At 53.1% G+C, this 24,121-nt stretch overlaps 6 protein-coding genes across 7 annotated transcripts; 4 read left to right on the top strand and 2 right to left on the bottom strand.

Moving 5' to 3' along the window:
• Positions 1–401: 401 nt before the first annotated feature.
• Positions 402–7,876, top strand: CKM354_000795900 (uncharacterized protein; the record flags this gene model as incomplete). The annotated part of the gene is made up of 15 exons (XM_044803322.1): positions 402–736; positions 783–833; positions 895–1,132; positions 1,187–1,953; positions 2,010–2,240; positions 2,304–2,444; positions 2,512–2,621; positions 2,715–3,054; positions 3,113–3,213; positions 3,284–5,061; positions 5,116–5,322; positions 5,374–5,854; positions 5,913–5,989; positions 6,044–7,765; positions 7,823–7,876. The coding sequence occupies 15 exons, from the start codon at positions 402–404 to the stop codon at positions 7,874–7,876; spliced, it is 6,633 nt and encodes a 2,210-aa protein (XP_044659257.1).
• Positions 7,877–8,558: 682 nt separating this feature from the next.
• On the top strand, positions 8,559–9,718 carry CKM354_000795800 (uncharacterized protein; the record flags this gene model as incomplete). The annotated part of the gene is made up of 3 exons (XM_044803321.1): positions 8,559–8,691; positions 8,751–9,191; positions 9,264–9,718. 3 exons carry the CDS (start codon positions 8,559–8,561, stop codon positions 9,716–9,718), a joined length of 1,029 nt encoding a protein of 342 aa, XP_044659256.1.
• Positions 9,719–11,791: 2,073 nt separating this feature from the next.
• Positions 11,792–12,901, top strand: CKM354_000795700 (uncharacterized protein; the record flags this gene model as incomplete). The annotated part of the gene is made up of 1 exon (XM_044803320.1): positions 11,792–12,901. One exon carries the CDS (start codon positions 11,792–11,794, stop codon positions 12,899–12,901), a length of 1,110 nt encoding a protein of 369 aa, XP_044659255.1.
• Positions 12,902–16,980: 4,079 nt separating this feature from the next.
• On the bottom strand, positions 16,981–18,809 carry CKM354_000795600 (uncharacterized protein; the record flags this gene model as incomplete). 2 transcript variants are annotated; one of them, XM_044803319.1, is made up of 3 exons in its annotated part: positions 16,981–17,809; positions 17,866–18,428; positions 18,489–18,809. In XM_044803319.1, 3 exons carry the CDS (start codon positions 18,807–18,809, stop codon positions 16,981–16,983), a joined length of 1,713 nt encoding a protein of 570 aa, XP_044659254.1. The 2 variants fall into 2 exon arrangements, with proteins under 2 accessions (XP_044659254.1, XP_044659253.1); XM_044803318.1 differs by having other exon boundaries at positions 18,079–18,428.
• Positions 18,810–19,409: 600 nt separating this feature from the next.
• CKM354_000795500 (uncharacterized protein) lies at positions 19,410–20,479 on the top strand (the record flags this gene model as incomplete). The annotated part of the gene is made up of 5 exons (XM_044803317.1): positions 19,410–19,604; positions 19,656–19,958; positions 20,013–20,168; positions 20,230–20,301; positions 20,351–20,479. The coding sequence occupies 5 exons, from the start codon at positions 19,410–19,412 to the stop codon at positions 20,477–20,479; spliced, it is 855 nt and encodes a 284-aa protein (XP_044659252.1).
• Positions 20,480–21,437: 958 nt separating this feature from the next.
• CKM354_000795400 (uncharacterized protein) lies at positions 21,438–23,899 on the bottom strand (the record flags this gene model as incomplete). Its single annotated transcript, XM_044803316.1, has 2 exons — positions 21,438–22,834; positions 22,897–23,899. The coding sequence occupies 2 exons, from the start codon at positions 23,897–23,899 to the stop codon at positions 21,438–21,440; spliced, it is 2,400 nt and encodes a 799-aa protein (XP_044659251.1).
• Between the last annotated feature and the right edge of the window lie 222 nt (positions 23,900–24,121).

The raw sequence follows: 24,121 nt of genomic DNA, 5'->3' as shown, positions 1-24,121 counted from the left end.
GTCCCCGCTCGATCTCTCTTTGTTTGCATACGCTCCGTACGTAGCTATGCCATGCCCGGCAGCAGAGGCTTGGCGGCTTGCTCGGCACCGGCAATGCCAAGTCCGGGAGAGACAACACTTCACGTAAGGGAGTGAGAACGTAATGGAGAAGTAATGGAGAAGTGGTGGCGACAGTCTGGCCTCAACACGACTTCCGCGTCACATTTGCCCGCATTTCCGGCGTCACGCATTATTCTCCCGGCATGCTGTCGCATGTGTCAGGACAATGGAGTCTTTGGGAAGCGAGCGCCATGTAGACTCAGTGCGGCCGGGCATCGAACTCATCGATATCTACCTGGATCCGGTTCGTGATTAATCACAGAGGCTCCCATGATCTTCCGCTTCTGCTGTAATCAGTAGCCATGCGGCAATCTTCACCTCCGGTGATCCCTGAGGGCAGCCTACCCACCGCGGCCGACACAGAGCAAAGCAAAATCTACGTATTCGGCGATCAGACGTACAACTACGAGCAATCGTTGGCTCAGTTGCTTTGCTCCGACAATGTTCATCTGGTGTGGTTCTTTCGCGACTGCTACGATGCAATCCGCACCGAATTGGGCCGGAGCCCTGCGCATGGCGATGAGACTCCAAAGTTCTCGAGCATCTCCGACCTGCTCACCCGGAAGCGGGACGAGCTACTGAGCCCCGCGCTGGACCAACTGCTCAGCTTAATCCACAACCTCGCTGCATTCATCTGGTATGGAACGCCGATGTGATACATGGCGGCATACTGACCAATGTAGGCTGCATTCTGAGGGGCGAAACACGTATCCGACCGCCTCGAACAGCCGCCTGTAAGTCACGCAGTGCCTCTGCCGGTGTATGTGCCGACTGATGCGAATGACATGCCACTAGAGTCGGCTTCTGTACAGGCGGCCTTGCTGCCGCTGCCGTCAGCGCCTCACGAGACCTTGGCGAGCTGGTCAAAGCAGGCGTGTACGCTGCAGTGGTGGCCCTACACACCGGCCTGCGTGCCACGCAAGTCGCTCGCTCTATCGTTGGCCCGCACTCCGCCTCGCCGTGGTCGATGCATGTGCGCGGCGCCAGCCGGGATGATATCGAGCCCCTGCTGGAACGCTTCCACCAGCGCAAGGTACGTCCCTCCTTCATGACCCTGGGCAGGAATGGTATTGAACAAAACCTGTAGCAAATCGCTGTTTCTTCGCATGCCTATATTAGCTCCGTGGCCGCCTCCAGTCTGAGCATCAGCGCTCCTCCCGAGGTTCTGAATCTGCTCACAAACGAGAGTGCCTTCTCCACTTACTGGACCTCCAAGCTTCCCGTCCGCAGCCCCTACCACGCACCTCACCTTTTCACGGCCACCGATGTCGATAGCATCCTGCGTCAGGCCCAATCGTGGGCCCCGACAACTACTGCCGGTGGCATTTCCGTCTTGTCCAGTGGGACTGGCCGTTATTTATGGGTGGAAGACTCGCATGCTCTGATGGAAAGTGCAGTCAACGACGTGCTGACTCGAAGTGTGCTTTTCGACAAGACACTCGATGCCCTGAGCCGTGGTACCAACTCCGAGTCTGCCGGGAACGTCATGATTGTCTCACTGGGCACAGAGTGCGGCCATATCGTGAAGCAGCACCTCGAGTCTGTTCCAAACGAGAGCAGCATCATCGTCACCGAGTTGTCCCTGCCGCGGGACATCAGGCCTCCTGTCGGGCCGAAAGGCCGTTCGAAGATCGCCGTCATTGGAATGTCGGGACGATTCCCTGGAGCATCCAGCCCGGATGCTCTGTGGGACTTGCTGCAAAATAGAGTTGACATGTGCCGTGAAGTACCTCCATTGAGGTGGAACGTCAATACGCACGTCGATCCTACGGGGAAGCTCAAGAACACCAACAAAGTGAAGTGGGGCTGCTGGCTCGATGATCCAGAAATGTTTGATGCAGGATTCTTTGCCATGTAAGCAGTACCGTGGCCGCTGCACAACCTTCCCCTGCTAATTACCCTTTCGTCAGCTCGCCTCGGGAGGCTCCGCAAATTGACCCTGCTCAGCGGCTCGCTCTCATGACAGCGTACGAAGCCATCGAACAAGCAGGCATTGTGCCGGGCAGGACGCCATCCACGCGAGAGGATCGCGTGGGTGTTTTCTACGGCATTACCAGCAATGACTGGTGCGAGTCCAACAGTGGCCAAGACATCGACACCTACTATATCCCAGGCGCGAATCGGGCCTTTGTGCCAGGGCGGTAAGGCAGTTCCAAGCTGTGCGACGCGATGCCTGCCTGCACCACACGCTGACGCGTCTACAGCATCAATTACTTCTTCAAGTTCTCTGGTCCGAGCTATGCTGTTGACACGGCCTGTTCCTCAAGCCTGTCGGCGATCCACATCGCGTGCAATTCCCTCTGGCAGCACGACATCGACACGGCAATTGCTGGCGGCACGAATGTGTGAGTACCACTTATGCGATTATGACCATCGGGAACCGATGTTGACGTGATGGCTTGCAATATCTAGACTGACCAACCCCGACATGACCACGGGTCTTGACAAAGGCCACTTTTTGTCTCACACTGGCAACTGCAAGACATTTGACGAGTCTGCCGATGGCTATTGCCGCGGCGAAGGTAAGTCTGATTCCATAAGCTCCTTCTCGCTCAGAAATTTTGGCTCGACCGTGATTGAGGCATGCCGTGCTGATATCTTTCGTCATTGCCCAGGTGTCGCGACCGTTATTCTGAAACGTCTCGAGGACGCTATTGAGGATGCAGACCCCATAATTGGCATCATCGGCAGCGCCTTTACAAATCACTCGGCCTTCGCAGAATCCATCACTCGACCACATGTCGGCGCGCAAAAGGACATTTTCGAGCGCATCCTCACCAGTTCAGGCGTCCATCCCTACGATGTGAGCTACATCGAGATGCATGGTACTGGAACGCAGGCCGGAGACACACGAGAGATCAATTCTGTATGCGATACTTTTGCTCCGAGCGACAAACCTCATAGTCGAGCTGCCGATCAGCCACTACATCTCGGTGCGCTCAAGGCGAATATCGGGTATGAGCCTCAGCCCGCATACCTAGGCGTTGCCGCAGCTGACAAGCTTTCTCGTCAGACATGGCGAATCTGTCTCGGGTGTGAGTGCATTGATCAAGGTGATGATGATGATGCGTAAGGAGGCGATCCCACCGCACTGTGGTATCAAAACCCGTATCAGTATGTCCATCTTTCCCACTCTCTATCTCCCCACACGCTATACCTGGTCGCACTCATTGATAAAACGCAGATCCAAAGTTCCCTACGGATCTGACTGCCCGCAACGTCCACATTGATCTGGAGTCGACCCCATGGCCACGTTCCAGGGGGCTTCCTCGAAGAGCGTTGATCAACAACTTCAGTGCTGCTGGGGGCAACACTTCTCTTCTGGTGGAAGAGCCTCCTGCCAAACCCTTGCTGAAGCCCGACTTTTTTGGCGTCAGGAAGTCATATCCTGTTGTCTTCTCTGCACGAAGCCCCAAGTCACTCCGGGCTAATGTCCAAGCTCTCTGGTCCCACATCACGGCCACAGATGCTCCTCTTCCCGCCATTTCTTACACAACAACCGCTCGTCGCATGCATCACCATTACCGCTTCTCCGTGCTGGCAAATGACGTGCATCAGCTCAAAGACCAGCTTTCTCTAGCCCTTGCTAGTTCCGAATTCGGCACTGAGCGCATTCGTCCTCCGAAGCAAATGGTTTTCGCCTTTACGGGACAAGGCTCGCAATATCCTGGCATGGGCAAAGAGCTGCTGGAGACTCTCGGAGTATTCCGTGACCAGATCGTTCACTTTGACGGGCTCTCACAACGCCTAGGCTTCCCGACATTCCTTCCTCTTCTCCGTGCCAGCGGAGGAGATGACTTGGCGGCCTATCCTCCGGTCGTAGTTCAACTTGCCAATACTTGCATGCAGATCGCTCTTGCTCGCATCTGGATCTCGTGGGGAATTACGCCCACGGCTGTCGTCGGGCACAGCTTGGGTGAGTATGCGGCACTAAACATCGCCGGTGTCCTTTCCGATTCCGACACTATCTTCTTGGTCGGGCGGCGAGCACAGCTTCTTCAAGACGTGTGTGACCCAGGCTCACATGCGATGCTTGCTGTCGCTGCATCTGTCGTTGACATAGAAGCGACGCTGGCCGGAACACAATTCGAAACGGCATGCATCAACGCACCACGGGAGACTGTTCTCGCCGGCACCGTCGCGCACGTGCTGCAATGGAAGCAGAAGTTGACATCGGCCGGCATTCGCAATACCTTGCTACGCGTTCCGTATGCTTTCCACTCCTCCCAGATTACACCAATCTGCAGTGCCTTCCGTGACGCTGCCAATGGAGTCGTCTTCCGCAAACCCACAATCGCAGTGCTGTCACCACTACACGGGTCCGTCGTGACGGACAACGGCGTCTTCAACGCCGAGTATCTGGTACGCCACGCTAGGGAACCAGTGCGCATGATGACATGTCTGCAAGCTGCCTTCGACTCTGATGTGCTTACCAAAACATCCTATGGCATCGAGTTTGGCCCACACCCCGTCGTCTCTGGCATGATCAAATCCACATTGGGAGACTCAATCAAGGTTTTGCCGACCCTCCGCAACAAGACGGATCCATGGAGTGTTCTGACGCAATCGCTCTCTGCGCTCCATGTGGCTGGTTTGCCTATCGACTGGAACGGATATTTCGTAGACATCCCTTCTGCGAGGACTGTTCTCGAGCTCCCCACTTATCAATGGGAGCTTCAGCCCTACTGGATCGCGTACCGGAACGATTGGACACTGACCAAAGGGGACATCCCAGTTGGCACGCCGACTGTGGCTCCTGTTCAGAAGACACTCTCGACGCATTTACCGGCCGAGGAACGGACACAGACGCCGCCGCTGCGGAGCAGTTCGATCCACAAAGTGCTTCAGGACGAAGTGACTAACGAGGGCTGCAAAATCGTCGTCGAGTGTGACACAGCACACGAAGATATTAAGCCCTTCATCCAAGGCCACACGGTTGACGGGTATAGTCTTTGTACCCCAGTAAGTACACACTCCAGATGTATATGACTTTGCTAAGAAATTTTCTGTAACCAGGCGGTATACGCAGACATGGCATTTACTATCGGTAACCATGTTCGTCAACGATTCGAGTCCCACTGCCCCGGTCAATTCATCTCAGTCAATGACATGGATATCAAGAGAGCCTTGATTGGCTCTGCAGACTGGAAACAGACGTTGCGATGTTCTGCGAATTTCGTCTGGGCTTCCAAGGCTTCCGATCTCACCTTTACTGTCCACGATGTAAGCGACCACTTGAGTGACTGTGATCAGTACTCTAATGTTGTCTCGCAGGAATTCGGTGAGCAAGTCGGCGTCCTCGCAACTTGCCAGATCCTCTTCACCAATGACACGGAACGCCAGGCGCTCGCAACCAACCTTTCGACTGTGAAGGGCAATTTTGAAAGGATGCGTAACCACCTGGCAGATGGCAAGACTTGTCGTTTCTCCGGCGACATGGCTTACCGTCTCGTGTCTGCCCTCGCCGATTTCAACCCGGACTACCACTGCGTGGATGACGTGCTTTATGGCAACCAAGACTACGAATCCGCTTGTCGCGTCAGCTTTGGTCGAATGGCTCGAGGAGGGCAATTTTACATCAACCCCGCAGCCGTTGATGGCTTGACGCAGTCGGCAGGCTTCTCTATGAACGTCAATGAGAACACCAAGCTGGCCACGGATGTCTTTGTCAACCACGGATGGAAAGAATTCCATCTGTTTGAGAGGATTCGCAATGATTGCCAGTACTCCACTCACGTTCGAATGACGCCCACAGGTACGCCGAGCAAAAGCAATTCTGGCTCGCCTCGGACATGCTAACCTCATAGTCCTAGGCGTCGATGCGTTGTGGTCAGGAGACGTTTCGGTCTTCACCAGCGATACCCCCGTTGCGATGATCAAGGGCGTACAAGTATCATCTGCCGCGCCTTCTGCAGACATGATACGACGCTGACCACGTTCACAGATCCAAGGCGTGCCCAGGAGGTACCTGAAGTTTATTCTCTCGCAGGCCGCTAAGCCACCCAAGTCTGTCGCAAAGCTGAACAAGGCGAGAGAAGCCACGGCTAAAGCTTCCGGCGCGGCTCGACCTTCAAATGCTGCTGTCCGTCCCCAACCAAGTCCTGCAGCCACTCTAGCGGCAGAAGCCAAGGTTCGTGTTGCAGCTAACGTGCTCACGGCAAGCATTCCTCCGGCCCCTGTTCAGCAAGACGCGGGCACGGAGAACCTTCCGCAGATAACAAAAGCGCTGAGCATCATCGCTGAAGAAAGCGGAGTGGTAGTCTCTGACCTGAAAGACGACACTTGTCTCGTGGATATTGGCGTTGACTCCCTACTAACACTGATGATTGCCAGTCGGTTCTCGGAGGAATTGCAGCTCGATGCCGAGCCAAATTTCTTCGAGCAATATGGCACCATCGGCGAGATCAAGAAGTTCTTTGCGCGCTCGGACACAACCTCCGCGAACGTCGTCAGCATTGCCACGGATGGTCCGCAGCCACAGGCTCTGGCAAATGATTTTGCCAGAATCCCCATGCCATGCGTTGAATCACTTCCCTCGTCTTCAGCGCTTGGATCGGAGCTGGGCGATGTGGAAGTGGATGAGCGCTTTGCGGAAGTGCTAAAGATCATCGCAGACGAAGTTCGAGTCCCATTGGAGCAACTTACAGATGATGCATCCATCGTGGATCTGGGAGTCGATTCTTTGTTGTCTTTGATGATCGGAAGTCGACTGCGCGATGAGCTGGACATTGAGTTCGATACGCAGACGTTGCTCTCGGGGCTCGACACCGTCAAATCGCTACGAGAGTCCATGTTCCCTGACAACACTCCGTTGTTGTCGCGCTCCACCTCGGCCTATCCATCATCAACACCGTCGACAATTTCGAGCAGCTCATCTGTGGTCTTGGTGGATACTGACTTGCCCACGCCACTATCTGAGATGAGTTGTGATCTGGTCGATGAGGATGTTCCTGCAACTACCTCGGTCGTCCTGCAAGGTAACTCGCGGTCCGCCAAGAATGTCTTGTGGTTCTTCCCGGATGGCAGTGGCCTCGCATCATCTTACGTAAATCTTCCCAGGATTCGTCCGGATCTGGTAGTGTACGGCATGAACTCTCCATACCTCAAAAAGGGCGTTGAAATGAATTGTTCATGGGATGGATTGGTGCACAGCCACATTGCCGAAATTCGACGACGTCAACCTTCGGGACCCTATAGCTTTGCGGGTTGGTCCGCGGGCGGTATTCTCGCATATCGGGCTTCGCAGATTCTCATGGACAACGGCGAAGAGGTGCGAGACCTGATCATTCTCGACTCTCCACCGCCATTCAAGCTCAAACTGCTCCCCGAGCACTTTTTCGAATACTGCAGCACGGCTGGTCTGCTGGGCGGCGCCAATGGCAAAGCACCGGACTGGCTGATTGCACACTTTCGGAGCATCAACAAAGTCTTGCAAACCTTCTCTGCAAAACCGCTCACTGTCAGCACGCTGCGCAAGGTCAACATTCTCTGGGCGTGTGAGAGTTCGGTAGACGAGCGATTCTACGGACAATCGAATGATCCGGAAGATATGAAATTCCTGACTGTGAAGAGAAATGACTACAGCGCCGGCAGGTGGGGACCCCTCTTTGGGGATATTCCCGTCAAAGTCGATCTCGCCAAAGGCCAGCACCATTGGTCTTTGTTGGTAAGTTCGACATCACTGTCCTACGACTCTTGTTCGTCACTGACCTCCTCATTACAGAAAGGCGATTCTGCTGTCAAGGTTGCAGAATACATTAGAAAGATACTCGAATAGATTGACTGCACGACCAGCGGAAGTTTGCGGGTGGTGGCGTTTGGTGATTGCATCGTTTCATGCGAAATATTATGGGTTCAGCTTGATACACACATGATCCATCCACATTTGATTTCCCCATGAACTATTGTACGCGAGTTGAGAAGCCTAACGTTCCTCCCGCTTGTGGTGCATCTTCCTTCCCAAGTCTGGACCTTGATCCAACCTGTATTCTGGTTCGTGCTGTTGGACTCTTTCGGCTAGGCTCTTGGCCCGCAACGTCCCAAACCAGCGATAGTAAGCGAATAGCCAGTGAACAGTCTCTTCCAAGACTTTGCTAGGCTTGGCGCTCACCCCGCGCAATCAGGCTCGTCCGTGCAGTAGCGTGAGACCGTGTGCACTCTCGTGTTGCTTTGACCAAGCACGTGGAGGCTGCTCCACCAATCACGTTGTATACCTACAGCAGCGGCGGCTGGAATGAAGAGCGCCGTTCTTGCGTGTTCGTACTTCCAACAGAATGTCGATAACGAAGGTCCAGAGCTGCAAGTGCGCCAGACACGATACCAGAGAGCGTCATAAAGTCTGCACGTGGGGCCGTCAAGTTGAAGTCTAAACACGCTTGGTCTTGCCCTCGTTGTTGGTTTGGTTGTTCAACTTCACTAAAAAAATGCATTGACGCGAGCTTTGCGAGCGTTTCATCGTCATGTCTACAGAGTGCAATGCGGCACCATCATCCTCGTCGACCACTGCGCACGCAGGGCATCTCGGGCAAGCCTTGTGGATGGACAAGATCGAGAAGAAGCGCGTGCAAAATCGCGTTGCCCAACGCTTGTATCGTTCGTGTCGTGCTTTACCGCATATCGTCGTCAGGATGCTGCTGAAAGGCTTTCTACAGGCTCGCGCATGAAAAACCGAGTGGAAGAGCTGCAAGCTCGTATCAAGACGCTGGAACACGCCAACGCTGTGCCCCCATATGAATCAAAGGAGCTTTCGCAAGAGCCGCAAAGCAGGTCGCGGCAATCGAGCGATGCGGGCGTAGCAGAAAATGCCGGTACCATTGCCCGTGCTGCTGCTGCCGCCCCTGTTGCTACGATGTATCCAGATTCGAGTGCCGAAGACGACACGATGGCACTGTGGCAGTTAGACAGCAGATATACCCCGCGACTGGGTTCCTGCGAGCTTGCGGACGACGCAGCATTATTCTCATTCTGCGATCGGGTCGACACAAATGGAATGGGACAGGCAATGACAACGGATGACATTCCATCAGAAGGTGCTGATCCAGATACGCTGCATTTGGCAGCGGAGACTTCACAGTGGGACATGTTATTATCAAGTGAGTCAGATGCGCTCGAAGAGGCACTCTTGTGTCCACGGCTTCGGTGTTCACTAGCTGAACCTCGCACAGCTCTACCAACTTCTACCATAGTAGGTGACCCGAAAAGTCCTCGACAACAACAACCCAATGCTACGTCCCAGCCTCCAGTGACATGTCGACGATCTTCCTCTCAGACGGCTCATGCAGCCAAGGACAGCGACAACAGCGCCAGTGCACACATCACTTCACGCTCCAGCATCGAAGCCTTGTCATCCAGTGGCACAGCTGTCACGGACTGCGATGTCAAGGACGGGGCCCTCTCGACTCGTCTGCGCTTCGTGGCCACTCAGGCCAAACAGGCGGGATTCGATAGCCTTGACGACATGATCACAACGTACTACGGATTTCTGTCCGAAGACACTTCACATTCGTTGCAAGAGGCGGATGAGCCAACATCGAAACGCTTGCCGCGCATGATTGCCACGTTGCGGCATGCAGTCGCGGAGTGGAGAGACTGGGAGCGGAGAGGATTTCCGCTGGATTAAAGGCGCGTTCCCTCCCTCGCTGCTTTTGACGTTGACATGCATGCATACGCTCAAATGCTCCGCGGAACAAGGATTCGTGAGTCGGGTCTAGGTGGCGTTTGCAATGCGTGGAGGGTTCCACGCTTGCCAGGTTAGTTTCTTTCTTGTAGTGGCGTTATAACGCCGAAGGAGCACAACGTTAAGGTCGGCTGGCAAGCATGAGGTCCTGCCGACTCATCTCTGGCGCATATTGATTGCAGCAGCTGCTGCGGAATCGCTAAAACGCAATCTTTCAGCTTCGTAGCCTGGTTCTTAGCGCATTGATCGACTCTGGGGACCCGAGATCTCAACTGCATGCAATAAGAGATTCTATGCAGGGCCTCGCTAAAGGCAAGGTGCTAGGAGCTCCCGTGCATGAGATTGTTGGCCGAGATGGGCTTTTTAACAGAAACCGGATGCGGCCTGGGAAGTCCGTGCGTTTCAGGTAGAGATGTATGAGAGCGTCTCTCAGCACCTGCTGTGTCTATCCTCATCGTTGAGAAGTCGTTATTTGTAACTGGAGCAGAATTTCAATCAAGTGTTGAGCAGCCGAGTGGTGTGCGATTAGGCTTTGCAGGAGCGAGAGAAGTTGCGTGGTTGCATGTGAATGCCACGCTAATTGAGCTCACGACAGGCGCCACACAGGATTCGAGGCTGCCGCCTCGCGAGCTTCAGCATGGCCCGCAGCCAATCATGTAGGCCACCCACCTCAAAGCTCACTCAGTCTTCACGACCCAATCATTGCCTGTGCAGTGCAGGTGAAGTTGTGAGCTCGGAAGTCGTACATCGACCGTGCATCGTGCGAGCCTGATCACCATTGTTTAGAAGGTATGAGAGAGTCCCAGTTCACTTGAGACAGCCACGAAACATCCAAGCGGCCATCTCTCTCGCCCTCCGGGATGGATATTTCGCAGCCCTGCGAGCCACACAATGGCAATGGCGCGACTAAATGGGCCTCAGGGTGCATCGAAACATTGCCGCTGTACTGTATTGGCTCTCGTGTCCTTCAACTGCTTGGCCTGTGACACATATGACTATAATTGTGGCCGCGTCATACAAAGGCATGTTGTAGTAACGAAGCACGCCTGATTCAGGCTGACAAGGGTGAGTGCGGTCTATCACTACTGTCTCTCATAAAGCTTTACACTCAGCGTCCGTGCTAGCTGTCTCTGACGCCGTAAAGATGTCAAATCCCGTGGTAGGATAACGTGATGAAACTCTGAGTCCTAGCGCAAAGACCAGCGATGTCAAAATCAACGAAGATCTGGCTTTGGTTCGCTAATTGTGGACAGAGCTGTTACCAATCTATTATCGTGGGCTCGCCCATTGTGCTGAGAGCGTCAGCTAAGCTAGAATATTCTTCAACATGAAGGTACTTAATCGACAACTGGGGAAGAGATGAGACTAGAGGAGCTTCAGACATAAGTTGAGCGGCCATTGAGTTCTTGGCTGCAATGCGATACGGATTGTTCGCTTCCCGCTCCAGCAATATCGACATAATGTCATTATGAAGGGGATTGGGACTAGTCGTGGCCAAGGTCTTTGTGCTTTACAAATAGTAGGTTTCCAGGGTCAGCACTATCTACTTGGCGTGGCTGCGCTACGGGTCTGCAGGCAATAGTGGGATAGTGTGCTGCTGATAGCGTGGTATTAAGCGAATGTTGCGTCCGAGCCAACTTTGTTTGCATGACAGCTGCAGCTTGGGCTATGCATTAACGCACCTGTATCTTGAGACGCAGGCCACTGGCGTTCGTGTTCGACCCGACCTGGGGATCATGCCAAGGAAGTCTTCCTGCCCCCCGGGAACCTGAGCTCCAGGTACAGTCAGGCATATGGCTCATTCTGAGCTGCCCTGTTGGGAGCGTAGCGGAACAAGTAATAGACCTTTGCCAAGCCATTACTCAGAACACGGCTGACTATGGGTGACCGAGCCCAATCGATGCCCTGCAGCATACCACTTGTTGTCGATAAGAGATCTCTGCCCATAGAGGCTCCACATCCAGCGCCATAGATCGGGATCAGCTACTGCATCGACATATTCCATCATCGTTGACCATGAGTACCAAACTACGAGACAGCTGCGAGAGTTGTGCGCTTGCCAAGGTCAAGTGTGGCAAGGAGAAGCCTGCCTGTCTTCGCTGTCAGGATCGCAAGCTCTCATGCCAGTACAGTCCCTCACGCCGGAGCGGACGGACGCTCTATAATAATGCCACGAGAATCAGAAAGGATTCGGTCCAATCGAACGAGAACCATGGCAACGCGAGACCCTGGCAATCGAGAGTCCCAGAGGCGACCATGTCGCAATCGACCTCATGCATCGATGAATTCCTGTCAGCTGATGCCTTCGACCTTCGCATCAGTGCAGATCTGCTCACGTCCGACATCGACGACTGGATGCATTCGGATCCCGTCACCACTTGGGACGACTTGACCCATGTCCTAAGTCCACACGGTGCGGCCCAGAGATCCAATAGCTGTTGCTCGAACGATCTATCGGACTTGATGCAACAGATTGGCATAGCCGAAGCCTTGAAGTCCTGCCAACGCCGCGATTCGGTCTCGTCCGGCTCCACGCGACCGTCCACTTTACAAGCGCTCAGTCCCATAAACAAGCAGATCTTGGACTTCTTAGATGAGGCTCTGGACTGTGATTGCAGTCTGGACGAGAGCTTTCTCGTACTTCTATTTGTCCTCCTCTGGAAACTGGTCGCGTGCTACTCGTCGATTATCCTCGAAGCCCGACGCGCTCGTGCTTCAAGTGGCCTGCTAAGCGCCAATTCAGCAGATCCATTATCCGTGCCCTGCATGCTGTCCCCGGCCGGCCCGGCTTTTGGCGACCTCATCACGGAAGGAGTGTCACCCCTCACCAAGCATGGTTTGGGAGCAGGACAAGATATATTGAGAGAGCTCTACCGCATTCAAGATTCCGCGAAGCGTATTTCAAGGCGAGGCACTGAGATCGATGCCGGCTCGTCTTCTTGTGGAAGTACCTCGTCCGCGTCTTCCTCAATGTTCAATGTGGATCAGGTCGATTATTTCGGTTCGCATCTGCCCGAGCCTGCATCGCTCTTCACGACTGAGCTTTCCAGTCATTTCGCGGGGACTCTCGAGCGGAAACTCCAGAGGGTGACATTTGACATTATTCATCTCCTAGTACAGCTATAGTAAGGGCAATTAGCGATGTGCAACTTCGCGGGCCGAGAGTTAGGGGCGTGCGGCTAGGTATCATGGAGCAGAAGTACCTCATGCAGCTTTAGGTAGTACATACAGCAGCGCTTACTTCAACTGTTGAGCAAGTTCTCACTGGTGCTCAAGGCTGATAACGACCCATGCGAGAGCTTTGATTCACATGTGATGGCAATGTCCCGGGAATGCTGGGTGAATCAAGTTGCTGCGGGTGGGAGTGATTTGGAGCGAGAGTACCATGTTGTACCAGATGCCTATCAGCTCGCAATACCAATGAATAACCTGTCAATTTTCCTTCCTCGCCGGGCAGTGATCTCGTGGAACTTCAGCCGATAGTTCGCCCATCAGTTGTGTAGCGATAATGCTGGTCTTTCGACTAACTGGAAGCTCGTTAAGTAGATTGTGTACATCCGATAACTTCTCATCGTGTACTGCAGCTGTGACTCTGTTCATGGTTCAGCGCCTGCGACTAGCCATGTTCCAGTGTCGTTGTGGGTGCACTATCGATCGCGTAGAGAGTCGGATGTCCATTCTGCTTGTCGTGGGTCGATGGATAGGTCTCGGCGGCACTGCGTGAATTCGAAGTTCCAAGAACTATCTGCTTCGCGATCGCACTGTGCACAGTCGTGCAAAGTACAGTAATGATAGCTATCATCGTCTTGTTTTTCATCGTTGCGGCCGGCGCCGATGGGGGTGATGCTGTAGCCCTTCTAGCTTGCAAAAAGTGCTACCACGATGAAGAGACCTCATCTGTTGGCTGAGCAAATCTTGGAGCCGTTCAACCATTCAGCTCGCTGTCTTGCTCCCAGGCCTGGACGCCTTACTTGTATTCCATGCTCTTTCCATGCTCTTTCAAGACTCAACGGCGCCAGCACCTCCCTTGTCAATCACAAGTATTCTGTTCCGCCATATGTGATCCGTAGTCTGTGTGTTACGAGATGGATCAACAGGCTGGTGAATAGATCAGCGACTCACTGTACATTAGTGGGTCCACGGGCAACGAGTGAGGCACTCTATCGCAGGTGAAGCTGTCACTGCTCCAGCAGCGTTTGTGACCATTTCCAAGCCGGTATCAACACATCCGGCGGAGCCGCCGTTGATCAAAAGCGAAGCTGAACGAAACACTCCTGACGGCACACCGGCATCAGTGACCCAAGGCCTCGTCCTTGCAAGAGGCGTCAACCCATAGTGCCGTTACAAGTTCCGTGGGTGAGGCAATCATTGACGCACCAGGAGTCAGAGGGTCGGGTAGGCAGTGTACGGAGTGGGAACAGCACAGATAGTAAGACCGCGAGTCGATGTTGTAGACAGGGGCGGTACAGGAGGCAAACGATGGTTCGCTGGCCAGAGGACGGCACACGGCTGGCATTAGACCAGGGTTTGTATGCATTTGATAGAAAGCATCATCCGGCAAGTGACTTTCTTTTGACAAACTTGACTAGACCGATGATTGGCAAGAGGATTGCAATGCCGGCGAAGCCGGAGACGCGGTTGTGGTCTGATACGATAACCATGCACCTTGCCAATGGTATTGGCTGGAGGTCGGCCAACGCTCGTCGCTTCGCATGCAGATCAAAAGCGGAGCCTCACCTGGATCGATGCCTTGCGTGGGCGTCGGATCATGTCTCAGACCAAGTGCGGCTCACCAAATAAAGACACCTTCGGCCCATAGCTCATCTGGAGTAAAGATTTTAGTGTTCCAGCTCCGGAGGATTTCATAAAAAGCCCATGATCGGTGAACAAGATCTTATGGATGGTAGGGCCCGACGAAAGCATCGCGAGGCATTCGGCTCGCGCTACCCACAAAATCGGTGCAGATGGGATGAGATCGACTGCCGGAAATGAGAAGTCGACAGACTTTCCCGCCACAAGGCTCTTCACGTGTGTGCGAGCAGAATTTTAGGACTATCCGCAATTCGATAAACGCTTTGAGGTCATCCAGGACATGGTCCACGGCCACGAAACCGTGTTCTTTCGCTTTCGCGAATCTGGGTACTGACAACGCAGCGCGGCTCGCACTCTTGACCCTGGCATATTTATCGGAGAGTATTGCAGAGCAGGGGGGAAGCTCACTGTGGACTCCAGCGCATTTGCTATTGCCATGCATTTGTCAAAGTAGACTATCGTCAACACTGTACAGTCCGAGTTGCATTGTTGTGGCAACACTTTACCTAAGAGAGGCAGCGAGGCAGGGCAAAGCACACGGGTCGCATTCCCATCTTTTCCATTGGCTCATCGATTGATCACAGCTTGCTCTCCACGGACGGCCATGGCCATGTCTGCCGATACGACTCTCCAGTAATGGTCTAGCCGTGTACTTTGTCTTGTGATACATCCGTCCCTCAGGCGTAAACAGCATCACTGCTTGCCCAACGCATTTCATCCCCTTCCCGTAGACAAATTTCGATTCATACCTTGTGTGCTTGGCAGCACTCCATCATTGCTGATGGGCTTCGCGATGCTGGCCCCGAACGTCACTCAATGATGCCGTTGTGATATTCTCACGGGCGGCAGATGCATCAAAAGTCAAATTTGCTGCTTAGTAGCACTGTCTTTACTGATAGTAGGTGCAGAGGTACGATGAATTCGCCGCATTTGCCCTTCATAGTGACGTTCGGCTGCAGTTCCGAGCATAACTTATTAGGCTTTTGCCTGGAACGCCACGGATTCGGTGTGGCCGACTCGCGAGTCGACAATGCATGCAATGATGACTGTATGTATCATGACGGGGCCCGTGCTTTCGACATCTACGCCTCAAAGCCAAAATAAGCCCATGTTGTCTAGCGTGGCAATTACTAAACATGTGCTGACTACTATGTTGGCCGTGACTACATGTGTCTTGACTACTATATTGCTGTTGACTACTCACATGTTTACGCAGGACACATAGCATTGCGACGACTGGCCAGGAAAGTGGATAGCGGTGCGGTAGACAAAGCCACAGATTGGATGATGTAGAGATTTCAGCTTGGTTCCATCGCATGTTTTCACTCTTCAGCCCACGTCTCACATTACGGACGTTACCCCAGAACTGGACCTCTATCAATGATCGTCGCGCCCGTCCCACGGCCACCAAAGCAGTGAGTGTCATCGCAGCTGAATTGCCTGCCAGTGTTGGTGCTGGAACTTTTGACACTCACACATTGTACTGGCGTCCGACAAAGAGCTCACAACCTTGGTCTTGAGATCCGAAAACGCAATGCTGCCTTTGGCTAGCAGAATCCGGGTCCAGGCGTGTACTGATTGAACATAGGCTCTTATGTCGAAATACGAGAAAGTCCGTTCAGAACGCTGCACGAGCATAATCGATCGAACATGATACGGCTGTTCCCATGTTGCTTGTACGGGCCGAAGAGAACGCTCAGCTCACATCCATGGCATCACATTCGCCAAAGAGGCCTGGTGCGAGCGCATCTCTGCTCTTGTTGAACGGTGACGGACCATGAGCGACGGATGCTCACGGAGCGCACAACACAAACACCAACTCGGCGACCCTGGGTTCTGACATCGATCGCTGAGCGGAGTGGGATCAACCGTTGGTCAAGCACAACAAAAGGAGCGTGGAAACACTACACACTCGCCCTGCCCCTCCATGCATATGCGGATCTTCCGGCCCACCTCTTGAATCTTGGCGTCTCATACCGTGCAATAGCTTAACGCTATTCGTAACGATCTCGCCTGGCTTGGAAATATGTGATGGTCGCGAAAGAGCAGGACCGAATGCAAACAGGGCACTCGGACACCCTTGACGAGCCCCTGTCGTCTTTACAAAGTCGTGCCTTACTGGCAACGAATCAGTCAGCTTCTTGCGAGAAGTACAGATGCGAGGGACGACCTGAGCGAAGGAACCGCCGGAATCACAGTGGAAGAGCTGGAACCATCATATCATTTCGCTCATTCTCTATTGCAACATCATGCTCTGAAAATGATTCGAGATACAGTGAAAGCTGGCTTCCGCATGCAATCCGAGGAACAAAGTGTCCCACTCCCGTCCGTCTGAATGCGACTAGTGTTCGAGAAGGAGGTTGTGTTTTGGCCTGAAACAAGAATGATCGAGATCATGCCACCTCCGCAGTCACACTCCCAAGCGATGCTGCCGACAACTCTCGATATTGTGCAACGACAGAAGGGTCCACAGGCGGAGCACTTGAATGGAGCGAGACCGTAAAGCGAGGCGGCGGCCCAAGGCGCACTCCTCGTGCCATGACATCTGCTTGGCTGTCGAAAAGCTCGGGATAGCGCTCAAAGAGAACTGGATCCAGACGATAGTCGTTGTAAGTACGAATACCGAGCCCGAGCACCTGAAATGCCGCCCTGGCAAGAATTGCTGACCCGTATAGCTCCTCTACACTTGCAGCAGGAAGCTTCCCCGATCCGTCTGATCCACACTCCGAAGCAGACCCTAGTGCCCAATCCTCATCTCCCGAAGATACTCTGGTGTTGCAACCGTGGTGACAGACGCTGTTAGGTCTGTCAGGATGACAATTTGAGGCCGTGACAGTGTGTACAAGTGGCCACAAAGGAACAAATCCCACAACGGGTGTCGGACATTTAATCAACTGAGACAAATCGGCTTCAATGGCCCAACAAGAGCCGATGTCGTCAATGATCTGGTCCAGCTTAGGGTTGGCAGAGTGATAGATGATCAAATTGTCCCGGATGGAGGGCCATGGCATCCAGTCGATGATACTGGGATGCGCGGAGAAGGTTTGGATTTTTGTTGGTCGGAAGTGGGGTATGATTCTTCGCCAGTTCAATTCTGTTCTATTCATTCTCCAAGCAGTCAACGCCTGCAGATTGGTAAAAGTCCTAGCGTCCCATGCTTTTGCGGATTGCCAAGTGTTGCTGGCGAAAGCTTGAACCACGCAGGAAATGGCGCTCGCCAGTCTGCGAGGGCTGTCAGTGTTTGGGTATTGATTTGTCTACTTGGAGGTTGCGCTCACTTCTCGTCGCCCAGATGTCGTTTCGCAGCGAAAGTAGAATGATGTGCGAGGCAGGCTTCGTATGTATCAATGTGATCAGAGAAGATCGAATTCGTTCTTTTGACTAGCGACATGTTGCCATGCGCCATCGACCTCTCCACCAGATCTTGGTATCGCTCGGGACCGAGTTGCGATGACTGTAGAGGCATTAGAGACATGGCCGGCTGAACGGACCCGTTTGCTGTGGGATGGGACTTTCCCATTGGCGAATTGTCCGCATATTGGAACATAGAGCCAGCCGGCCCAAAGTTGGAGGACGAATAATCGAGGTTGAAGTTTTGCCATCGCTGTTCCTGCAGAGCTGAGTTAATTCCGGCACCTCCGTCGCGAAATGTATGCGACGATGCCGTGTTTTCGTGCGCGTATCCTTCTGGAACATAGGCCCCCGCGTTGCTTGTGGGGATGTCCACTCGGTCGGACGTCCTCGCCAGCTCAATCGTAGAGTCTGGCGTTGCCGATGCAGTTTTGCCGGAGGCTGACCTCTCGCGAGAGTCTATGGCAGTCACAAAGCTGTCCAGTGGGACCTACCACACGATCAAATAAGTAAGGAGTGCTCGTGGCACGAGAAATGGACCTCAACATACATTTTCCATGCCCAAGGCTTGCGCCGCAGAGTCGGCCACAGCTTTCAGCGATATTTGGATACTGATGGCTTTTTTGTGGATCTCCAGCAATTGTTGACGGAGCTTGGCATTCTGATCCTGTAGCTCGGCCGGTGTCGATGTCTTCTCGAGGCGTTCCTCTAATTCTTGGATTCTCATTGCCTGCCGTGCTCGGAAGGCCCTCTGGGACATGCGGTTCCGCAATTTCCTCTGCTCCGGGCCATTTGAACCTTCATCGCCAGTATTGTCCGTATCACGAGAGGCCGCAGGACGCTTGCCATTTCGAGGTGCTCCTGTGGGCATTTTCGGACAGCTGTATCGCGAGTACCAGATGTCAAAAGCTCAAAGGCTCTTCGAACTGGTCGGGCTGGCACCGATTAAGTGCTAGTCGTCAGATCGACGTCCGTGCTAAACCTTGTTTGTAACTCATTAGCCATGGTTTCCGGTGCTGGTGTGGCTGATCGATAAATCGGCTCTTGGTCTTCGTCAGCATGCCAAGGCCGGTTCTGGCGTGTTTCTACCGGTTCCAGGACCTTCTTCGCAGGGCGTGTTATGCATATGAGCGATCCTTGCACTGTTGCAGCACAAAATAGTGTCCACATCCTTGTTTCACATTTACGAAGATAACCGAGGTGGACAATCACGTGTGCCAAGCTTCATTGTCCCCTCCTCGAGACGACTCGCGTCTCCCGCTTCTCAGTCTGGAAATTGCATCACAGGTGCAGTAGCGATGGAGGGTGGCAGGTCAGGCCATGCCTTTTGCCCTCTCTGCCTGGTGGGGTCCTGCTCACTATGTATTTCTCCAACTTGGGGCAAACCTCGTCGAAGTTGTTCAGACACCGCATAACTACTCCTAGCACGAATCGAGCGGAACCCTGTCCTCCGCGCCATATCACTGCAACCATGGGCTCCGTGAACCACCTTGAACAAGCACAGGAGCACATGAGGGATCAAGGCTGGTGCGTAATTCCAGACGTGCTCAGCAAGCAAGAGACGAAATTCGTGCTTGATGAGCTCTGGTCAGCAGCAGCGAAAGCCAATGAGCGTGGCGAAGACACATTTCTACCATTCCTCGATCCTAATGAAAGCAATGTTCGGGTGAGTGCTGTGTTGCGATTCGAACTGGTTTCCTCAATTCAGTTTGCATAGGTCTTCTACCTGCTCGAACATGAGATCTTTCGAAAGCTTATCCAGCACGATACCGCGATTGCAATGGTGAAGAGTGTACTCGGCGAGAATTTCCTTATCAGCAATTTCACCGCCAACATCGCCCGGCCTGGGAGCAAGTCTATGGGTTTACACTCTGACCAGTCGCTTGTGACCCCGGACCCATGGGCCCGGATCGAGGCTATGAATGTGATATGGTGCTTGACCGACGTCTATTTCGAGAATGGCGCAACTTTGTATATTCCAGGGTCAAATAAGTGGCAGACTCGCGACGAAATTCCCAAAGTGCGTTGAAGCTTATCTCGTCGAGAAATGACTGCTCTGATAGTCTCATGACAGGATGCTAAAGAAAGGCTTAAGCCATTCGAAGCAAAGGCTGGCTCGATCGTCGTTATGGACGGCACCGTGTGGCATACGTCGGGCGCCAACATTACTCAAGATCAAGATCGTGCCCTGCTTTTTGGCTACTACACCAAGCCACATCTTCGACAGCAGGTGAGTGACCGGGCAGTCCCTGATCACGGCGCGTTCAACTCCGTACTGATTGCATGACTAGGTGAACTGGACCAGGAAGCTTAGTCCAGAAGTCAAGGCGTCTCTGTCACCTGAAATGGAAGAATGGCTTGGAGTAAGTACAAACATGTCTCTTCATACATTGCCAGCTCATGCTTTGACAGCTCGGTGTGACTGCAAACCTCGGGGAAGCCATCATGCATCTCAAGTATCTGGACGACCAGTTTGCTGAGGATGGAGGCTCGGGGGCAAATGCGGCGGCTGCTTTCGCAAGTTCGTCCCATAGTAAATAGAATATGTCTGTGCTCTCATCAATCTTTGAAATTCGTCATGAGAAGTCACTTCGCTGTCAAGAATTGGAAGTTTGAAACAGGCGCGAACCTCACACGGCAGTTGATGGGTCGAGGACTAGGCACATGCACAAGCTTCATCTCGAGAAAAACGCAGGATCGCATGGAAGGATGCACATCAGTCTTGGCGCGCCTAAAGTGTATCCTGCGTGACTAAAACTTCCTTTACTCACGCTTTGGCGGAAGGATCCATTGCGATCAGCCCACACACGCCGTCCGCGGCCATACCTATCATGACAAGTGTGACCGCTTCCTTCCTGAGCCACCTATGACGGTGAAACCGAAAAGGGCTGATCGCACTGTCGGATTCACAAAAGTGACCTACACCGCCGGGATGGACGACACTGTTCATATCTCGCTCATGAGAGTTCTGAGCCTGACAACAAGCAGCGGGTCGGGTAGCGAAGCAGAAGACGATATCCCACCAATGAGATCTGCTGGTCTACCGCACGATCAATGACCATCTTTCACTAATGATCGGGTACTGATCACAAAAAGGAAACAGGAGAGGTGAATTGCTTTCCTATCGCTCGTTGCACGCCGCTCAGAACGTTCTCACCAACACTTCGGCCCTGATGGACTACGGGAAGGACGTCGATTGTCATGGCAGCGAAGTATTACACGGATTGGGTGCTGATGGCCTTATGCGCTGTTGTTTCATGGATCATGCTCACTAAGGATGCGCGGGCAGTCGATGCGCCTCGCAGCGTAGGCTATGGGGCCCTCGAAAGACAGGCAGGAAGCCCAAGACCGCGAACTGAATCGAGAGCGTTCATTGTATCTGGAATTCGAGACGTCACAAACGTCGTTCCCGAGCCTCCATCTTGCCCCTCGCAACTCGTAACCCGCAACTCGCAACTCGTATCTCGCAACTCGAACGGCAGCTGAGCATTTGCCCCTTTCACCCATGATTTGCCGGATTGACCATGCATCGATCCGAATTGTGCACCGACGGATCCGGGTTTCCCCACCACGTCGGAAAGGGGTGCGCAGTCCCACTTCCTCCAGCCACAGCGAACGTCAAGATGAACACCATGACCTGCGCTCCGCCATCCAGCGCCGCAGAGAGCAAATAATTGTAGTTGACGAACCATCTTGCATGGTACTTTCTCACATACCCCTGAAAAACGAATCCCACAATCCAAAAGGTCGTGAGCGAACTGTTGATGCCAACGAAGAGATTTCCGGCATACCAGAGAATAATGCATGGGTTAATGTATGCCAACACTCTAGACAAGAAGGAGGTCTTTGGAAGATATCGGTATCCAAGGTAGAACGGTAGCGGAACAGCAAAGCCAACAGGGAAAGCAATGGTGACCCACTGGTATTGGGCGCCGAATGAGAACATTTTTGGAGCAATGGACCACGCAATAGCGAGGGTATTGAACTGTTGAATGTTTTGACCCGACCAGATACTGTTTCCCTGGACAGCGATCAGGATATCGAATTGGTTTTGAACAATCTCCCACATCATGACCCAGTTCATGAGTGCGCCGATCAAACAGCCAGAGACCTGGAGGACGAATGTATCACGCGGCGGAAGATGAGCGTATTGCGCGATTCGAAGATCCCGAGACAAGACGCCCGCTTGCGAGGCACCATTGTATGCAAAGGTGGTGAAGTAAAAGTTGGCAAGAGGGCGGCCAGGAAACATATACCCTGCTAGCATTTGGGCGATGGGTTGCAGGTTGAAGCCAAATCCTGTCAAACCTTGCAAAGAGTTGAAGAAGAGCGAGAAGAGCCAGAGGAAGACGGTCGAAAGCAAGAATCCCCACCACGGCAGCGTCGACTTCATTACGTAGAGGCAGACGATACCAGTGATCCAGGCTGCGACAACAATACTAGCCCACCACCACGAAGGTACCTCTTTGTACCCGTTCCGCATCATCAGTTTGTAGTGTGGGTCGAGATCGGGATGTCCTTGAATGGCTGCAACGCGCTCCTCATAGGACTCATTCTTCCAGAACTGGTAAGTGTCGATCTGAAAGAGTTTGCGCAGACTGGTGGGATGCAAAAAGAACCACGAATCCTTGAGATCGTCGTAATGCCACAGGAACATGTAAACGATCCCAGCAGTAAAGCCCATATTGGAGGTGATCAGATACAGCAGATACGTAGCTGTCAGAGCAGGTGCTCCCATAACGTCCAGGGCGTCGAAGTCGATGGTGAAGTCCGGCTGCAGGATCAGAGTCTGATTATAGGTTGTGTAATTTGTTGGCGTACTCGACGTCTGGTTGAATAGCTGCTGTGCCATCCAGGGATAGTTCTGTGCATCCCAGACATTGCCGTAGTAGGTGCCTGCAATTGCAACGGGTCAGTAACACACTCGAGGGATGGAGATTTCGCAAGACATGACGTACTCGCAAAGATAATATAGCAAACAAAAATGCCCAACATCATGTTCGTAGTCGTCTTCAGCGGATACCACAATGGCGATTGAAACGATGCGATGTAATTCCAGTCGAGACAGATGCTCAGAACTCCAAGACCTTCGTTTCCTGACGCACCACCAAAGATGTTGGAGAAGACGACCGAGTGTTGATCTGCCAGGCAGAAGACAGAAACACCAATCAACAATGGCATGACCCACTCCGGTACAATCTCCCAGAAAAACATGGCAAAGAAGGCAATGTACCAGAAGCGCATCTTCCTCTTGGTCTCGGCTTTATTACCATGCATTGTCTGCAGTAGAGTGTTAATAGGTAGAGCCATGGGCCAGATCATTTTGGTCGCGTTGACTTGTATGCGCCTCATCATACCAGCAACTCCAAAACCGAGAATCTGCGAGGATAGGACGATGAATATCCCAGCACCCTTGCTCGGATAGCCTCCATAGAAGAGCTCTTGAGCAGCGAGAGCTTCAGTTGCCAGAGCAGATACGGCGGCTGCAGAAGCCATGATAGAGATGGCGGCATGCTCTTTCTTGGTGAACGGATGTGGATTCAGATACCGGAGCACTCCCCATCGTGGAATAGCAAGTGCCATAAAATCGCCAAGGACGTACGCAATAACTGTGATAAAGACCAATGAGACGTAGATAGTCTGCGGCTTGAAATAGAAGATTTCTTGCAGGACGGAGGCGAAAATCGCGAGACCAGATCCAAGGAAGAACGTTCGGAAAGTCATAACAGGCTCGGTGGGGTCGTCTTCCATGTCGACAATCTTCGTCGACAGATCGGCTGCGGACTCAACGACATAACCCTCATGCTTCTCAAGCTCTGCATCGGACAGGCTGCCCGCTCCGGAGGAAATGTTGTCCAGAATTTCGTGCTCCTCCTTCCTGTCGCTCATCCCTGTCTGCACATGTTGGAGTCCGCCGACCTCAAAGGTCGACTTCTCCACGTCATTTTTGTTTGCAGACATTGTGAAGGCTTCACAGGCCGAAGTGCAATGATGATAGAGATTTTGAGCGCGACAAAGCTGCTGGAAGGGATCTGAAGGTGCCCTCGTCTGGACTTATCTCCATCTTATCTCGCAACCCTGGCATTGCCTGGCCATGCTTCAATGTTAGCCACGCGACACGCAACGCGCAAGCATGGGTTGTGACACTCGAATGTACAGTGCCATACGTTACAATTGTATCTT

This window comes from Cercospora kikuchii, assembly GCF_019650295.1.
Source record: "Cercospora kikuchii DNA, contig_00005, whole genome shotgun sequence".
Lineage (NCBI taxonomy): Eukaryota > Fungi > Ascomycota > Dothideomycetes > Mycosphaerellales > Mycosphaerellaceae > Cercospora > Cercospora kikuchii.
The sequence above is the reverse complement of the archived record's forward strand: the minus strand, read 5'-3'. Positions and strand labels throughout refer to the sequence as shown.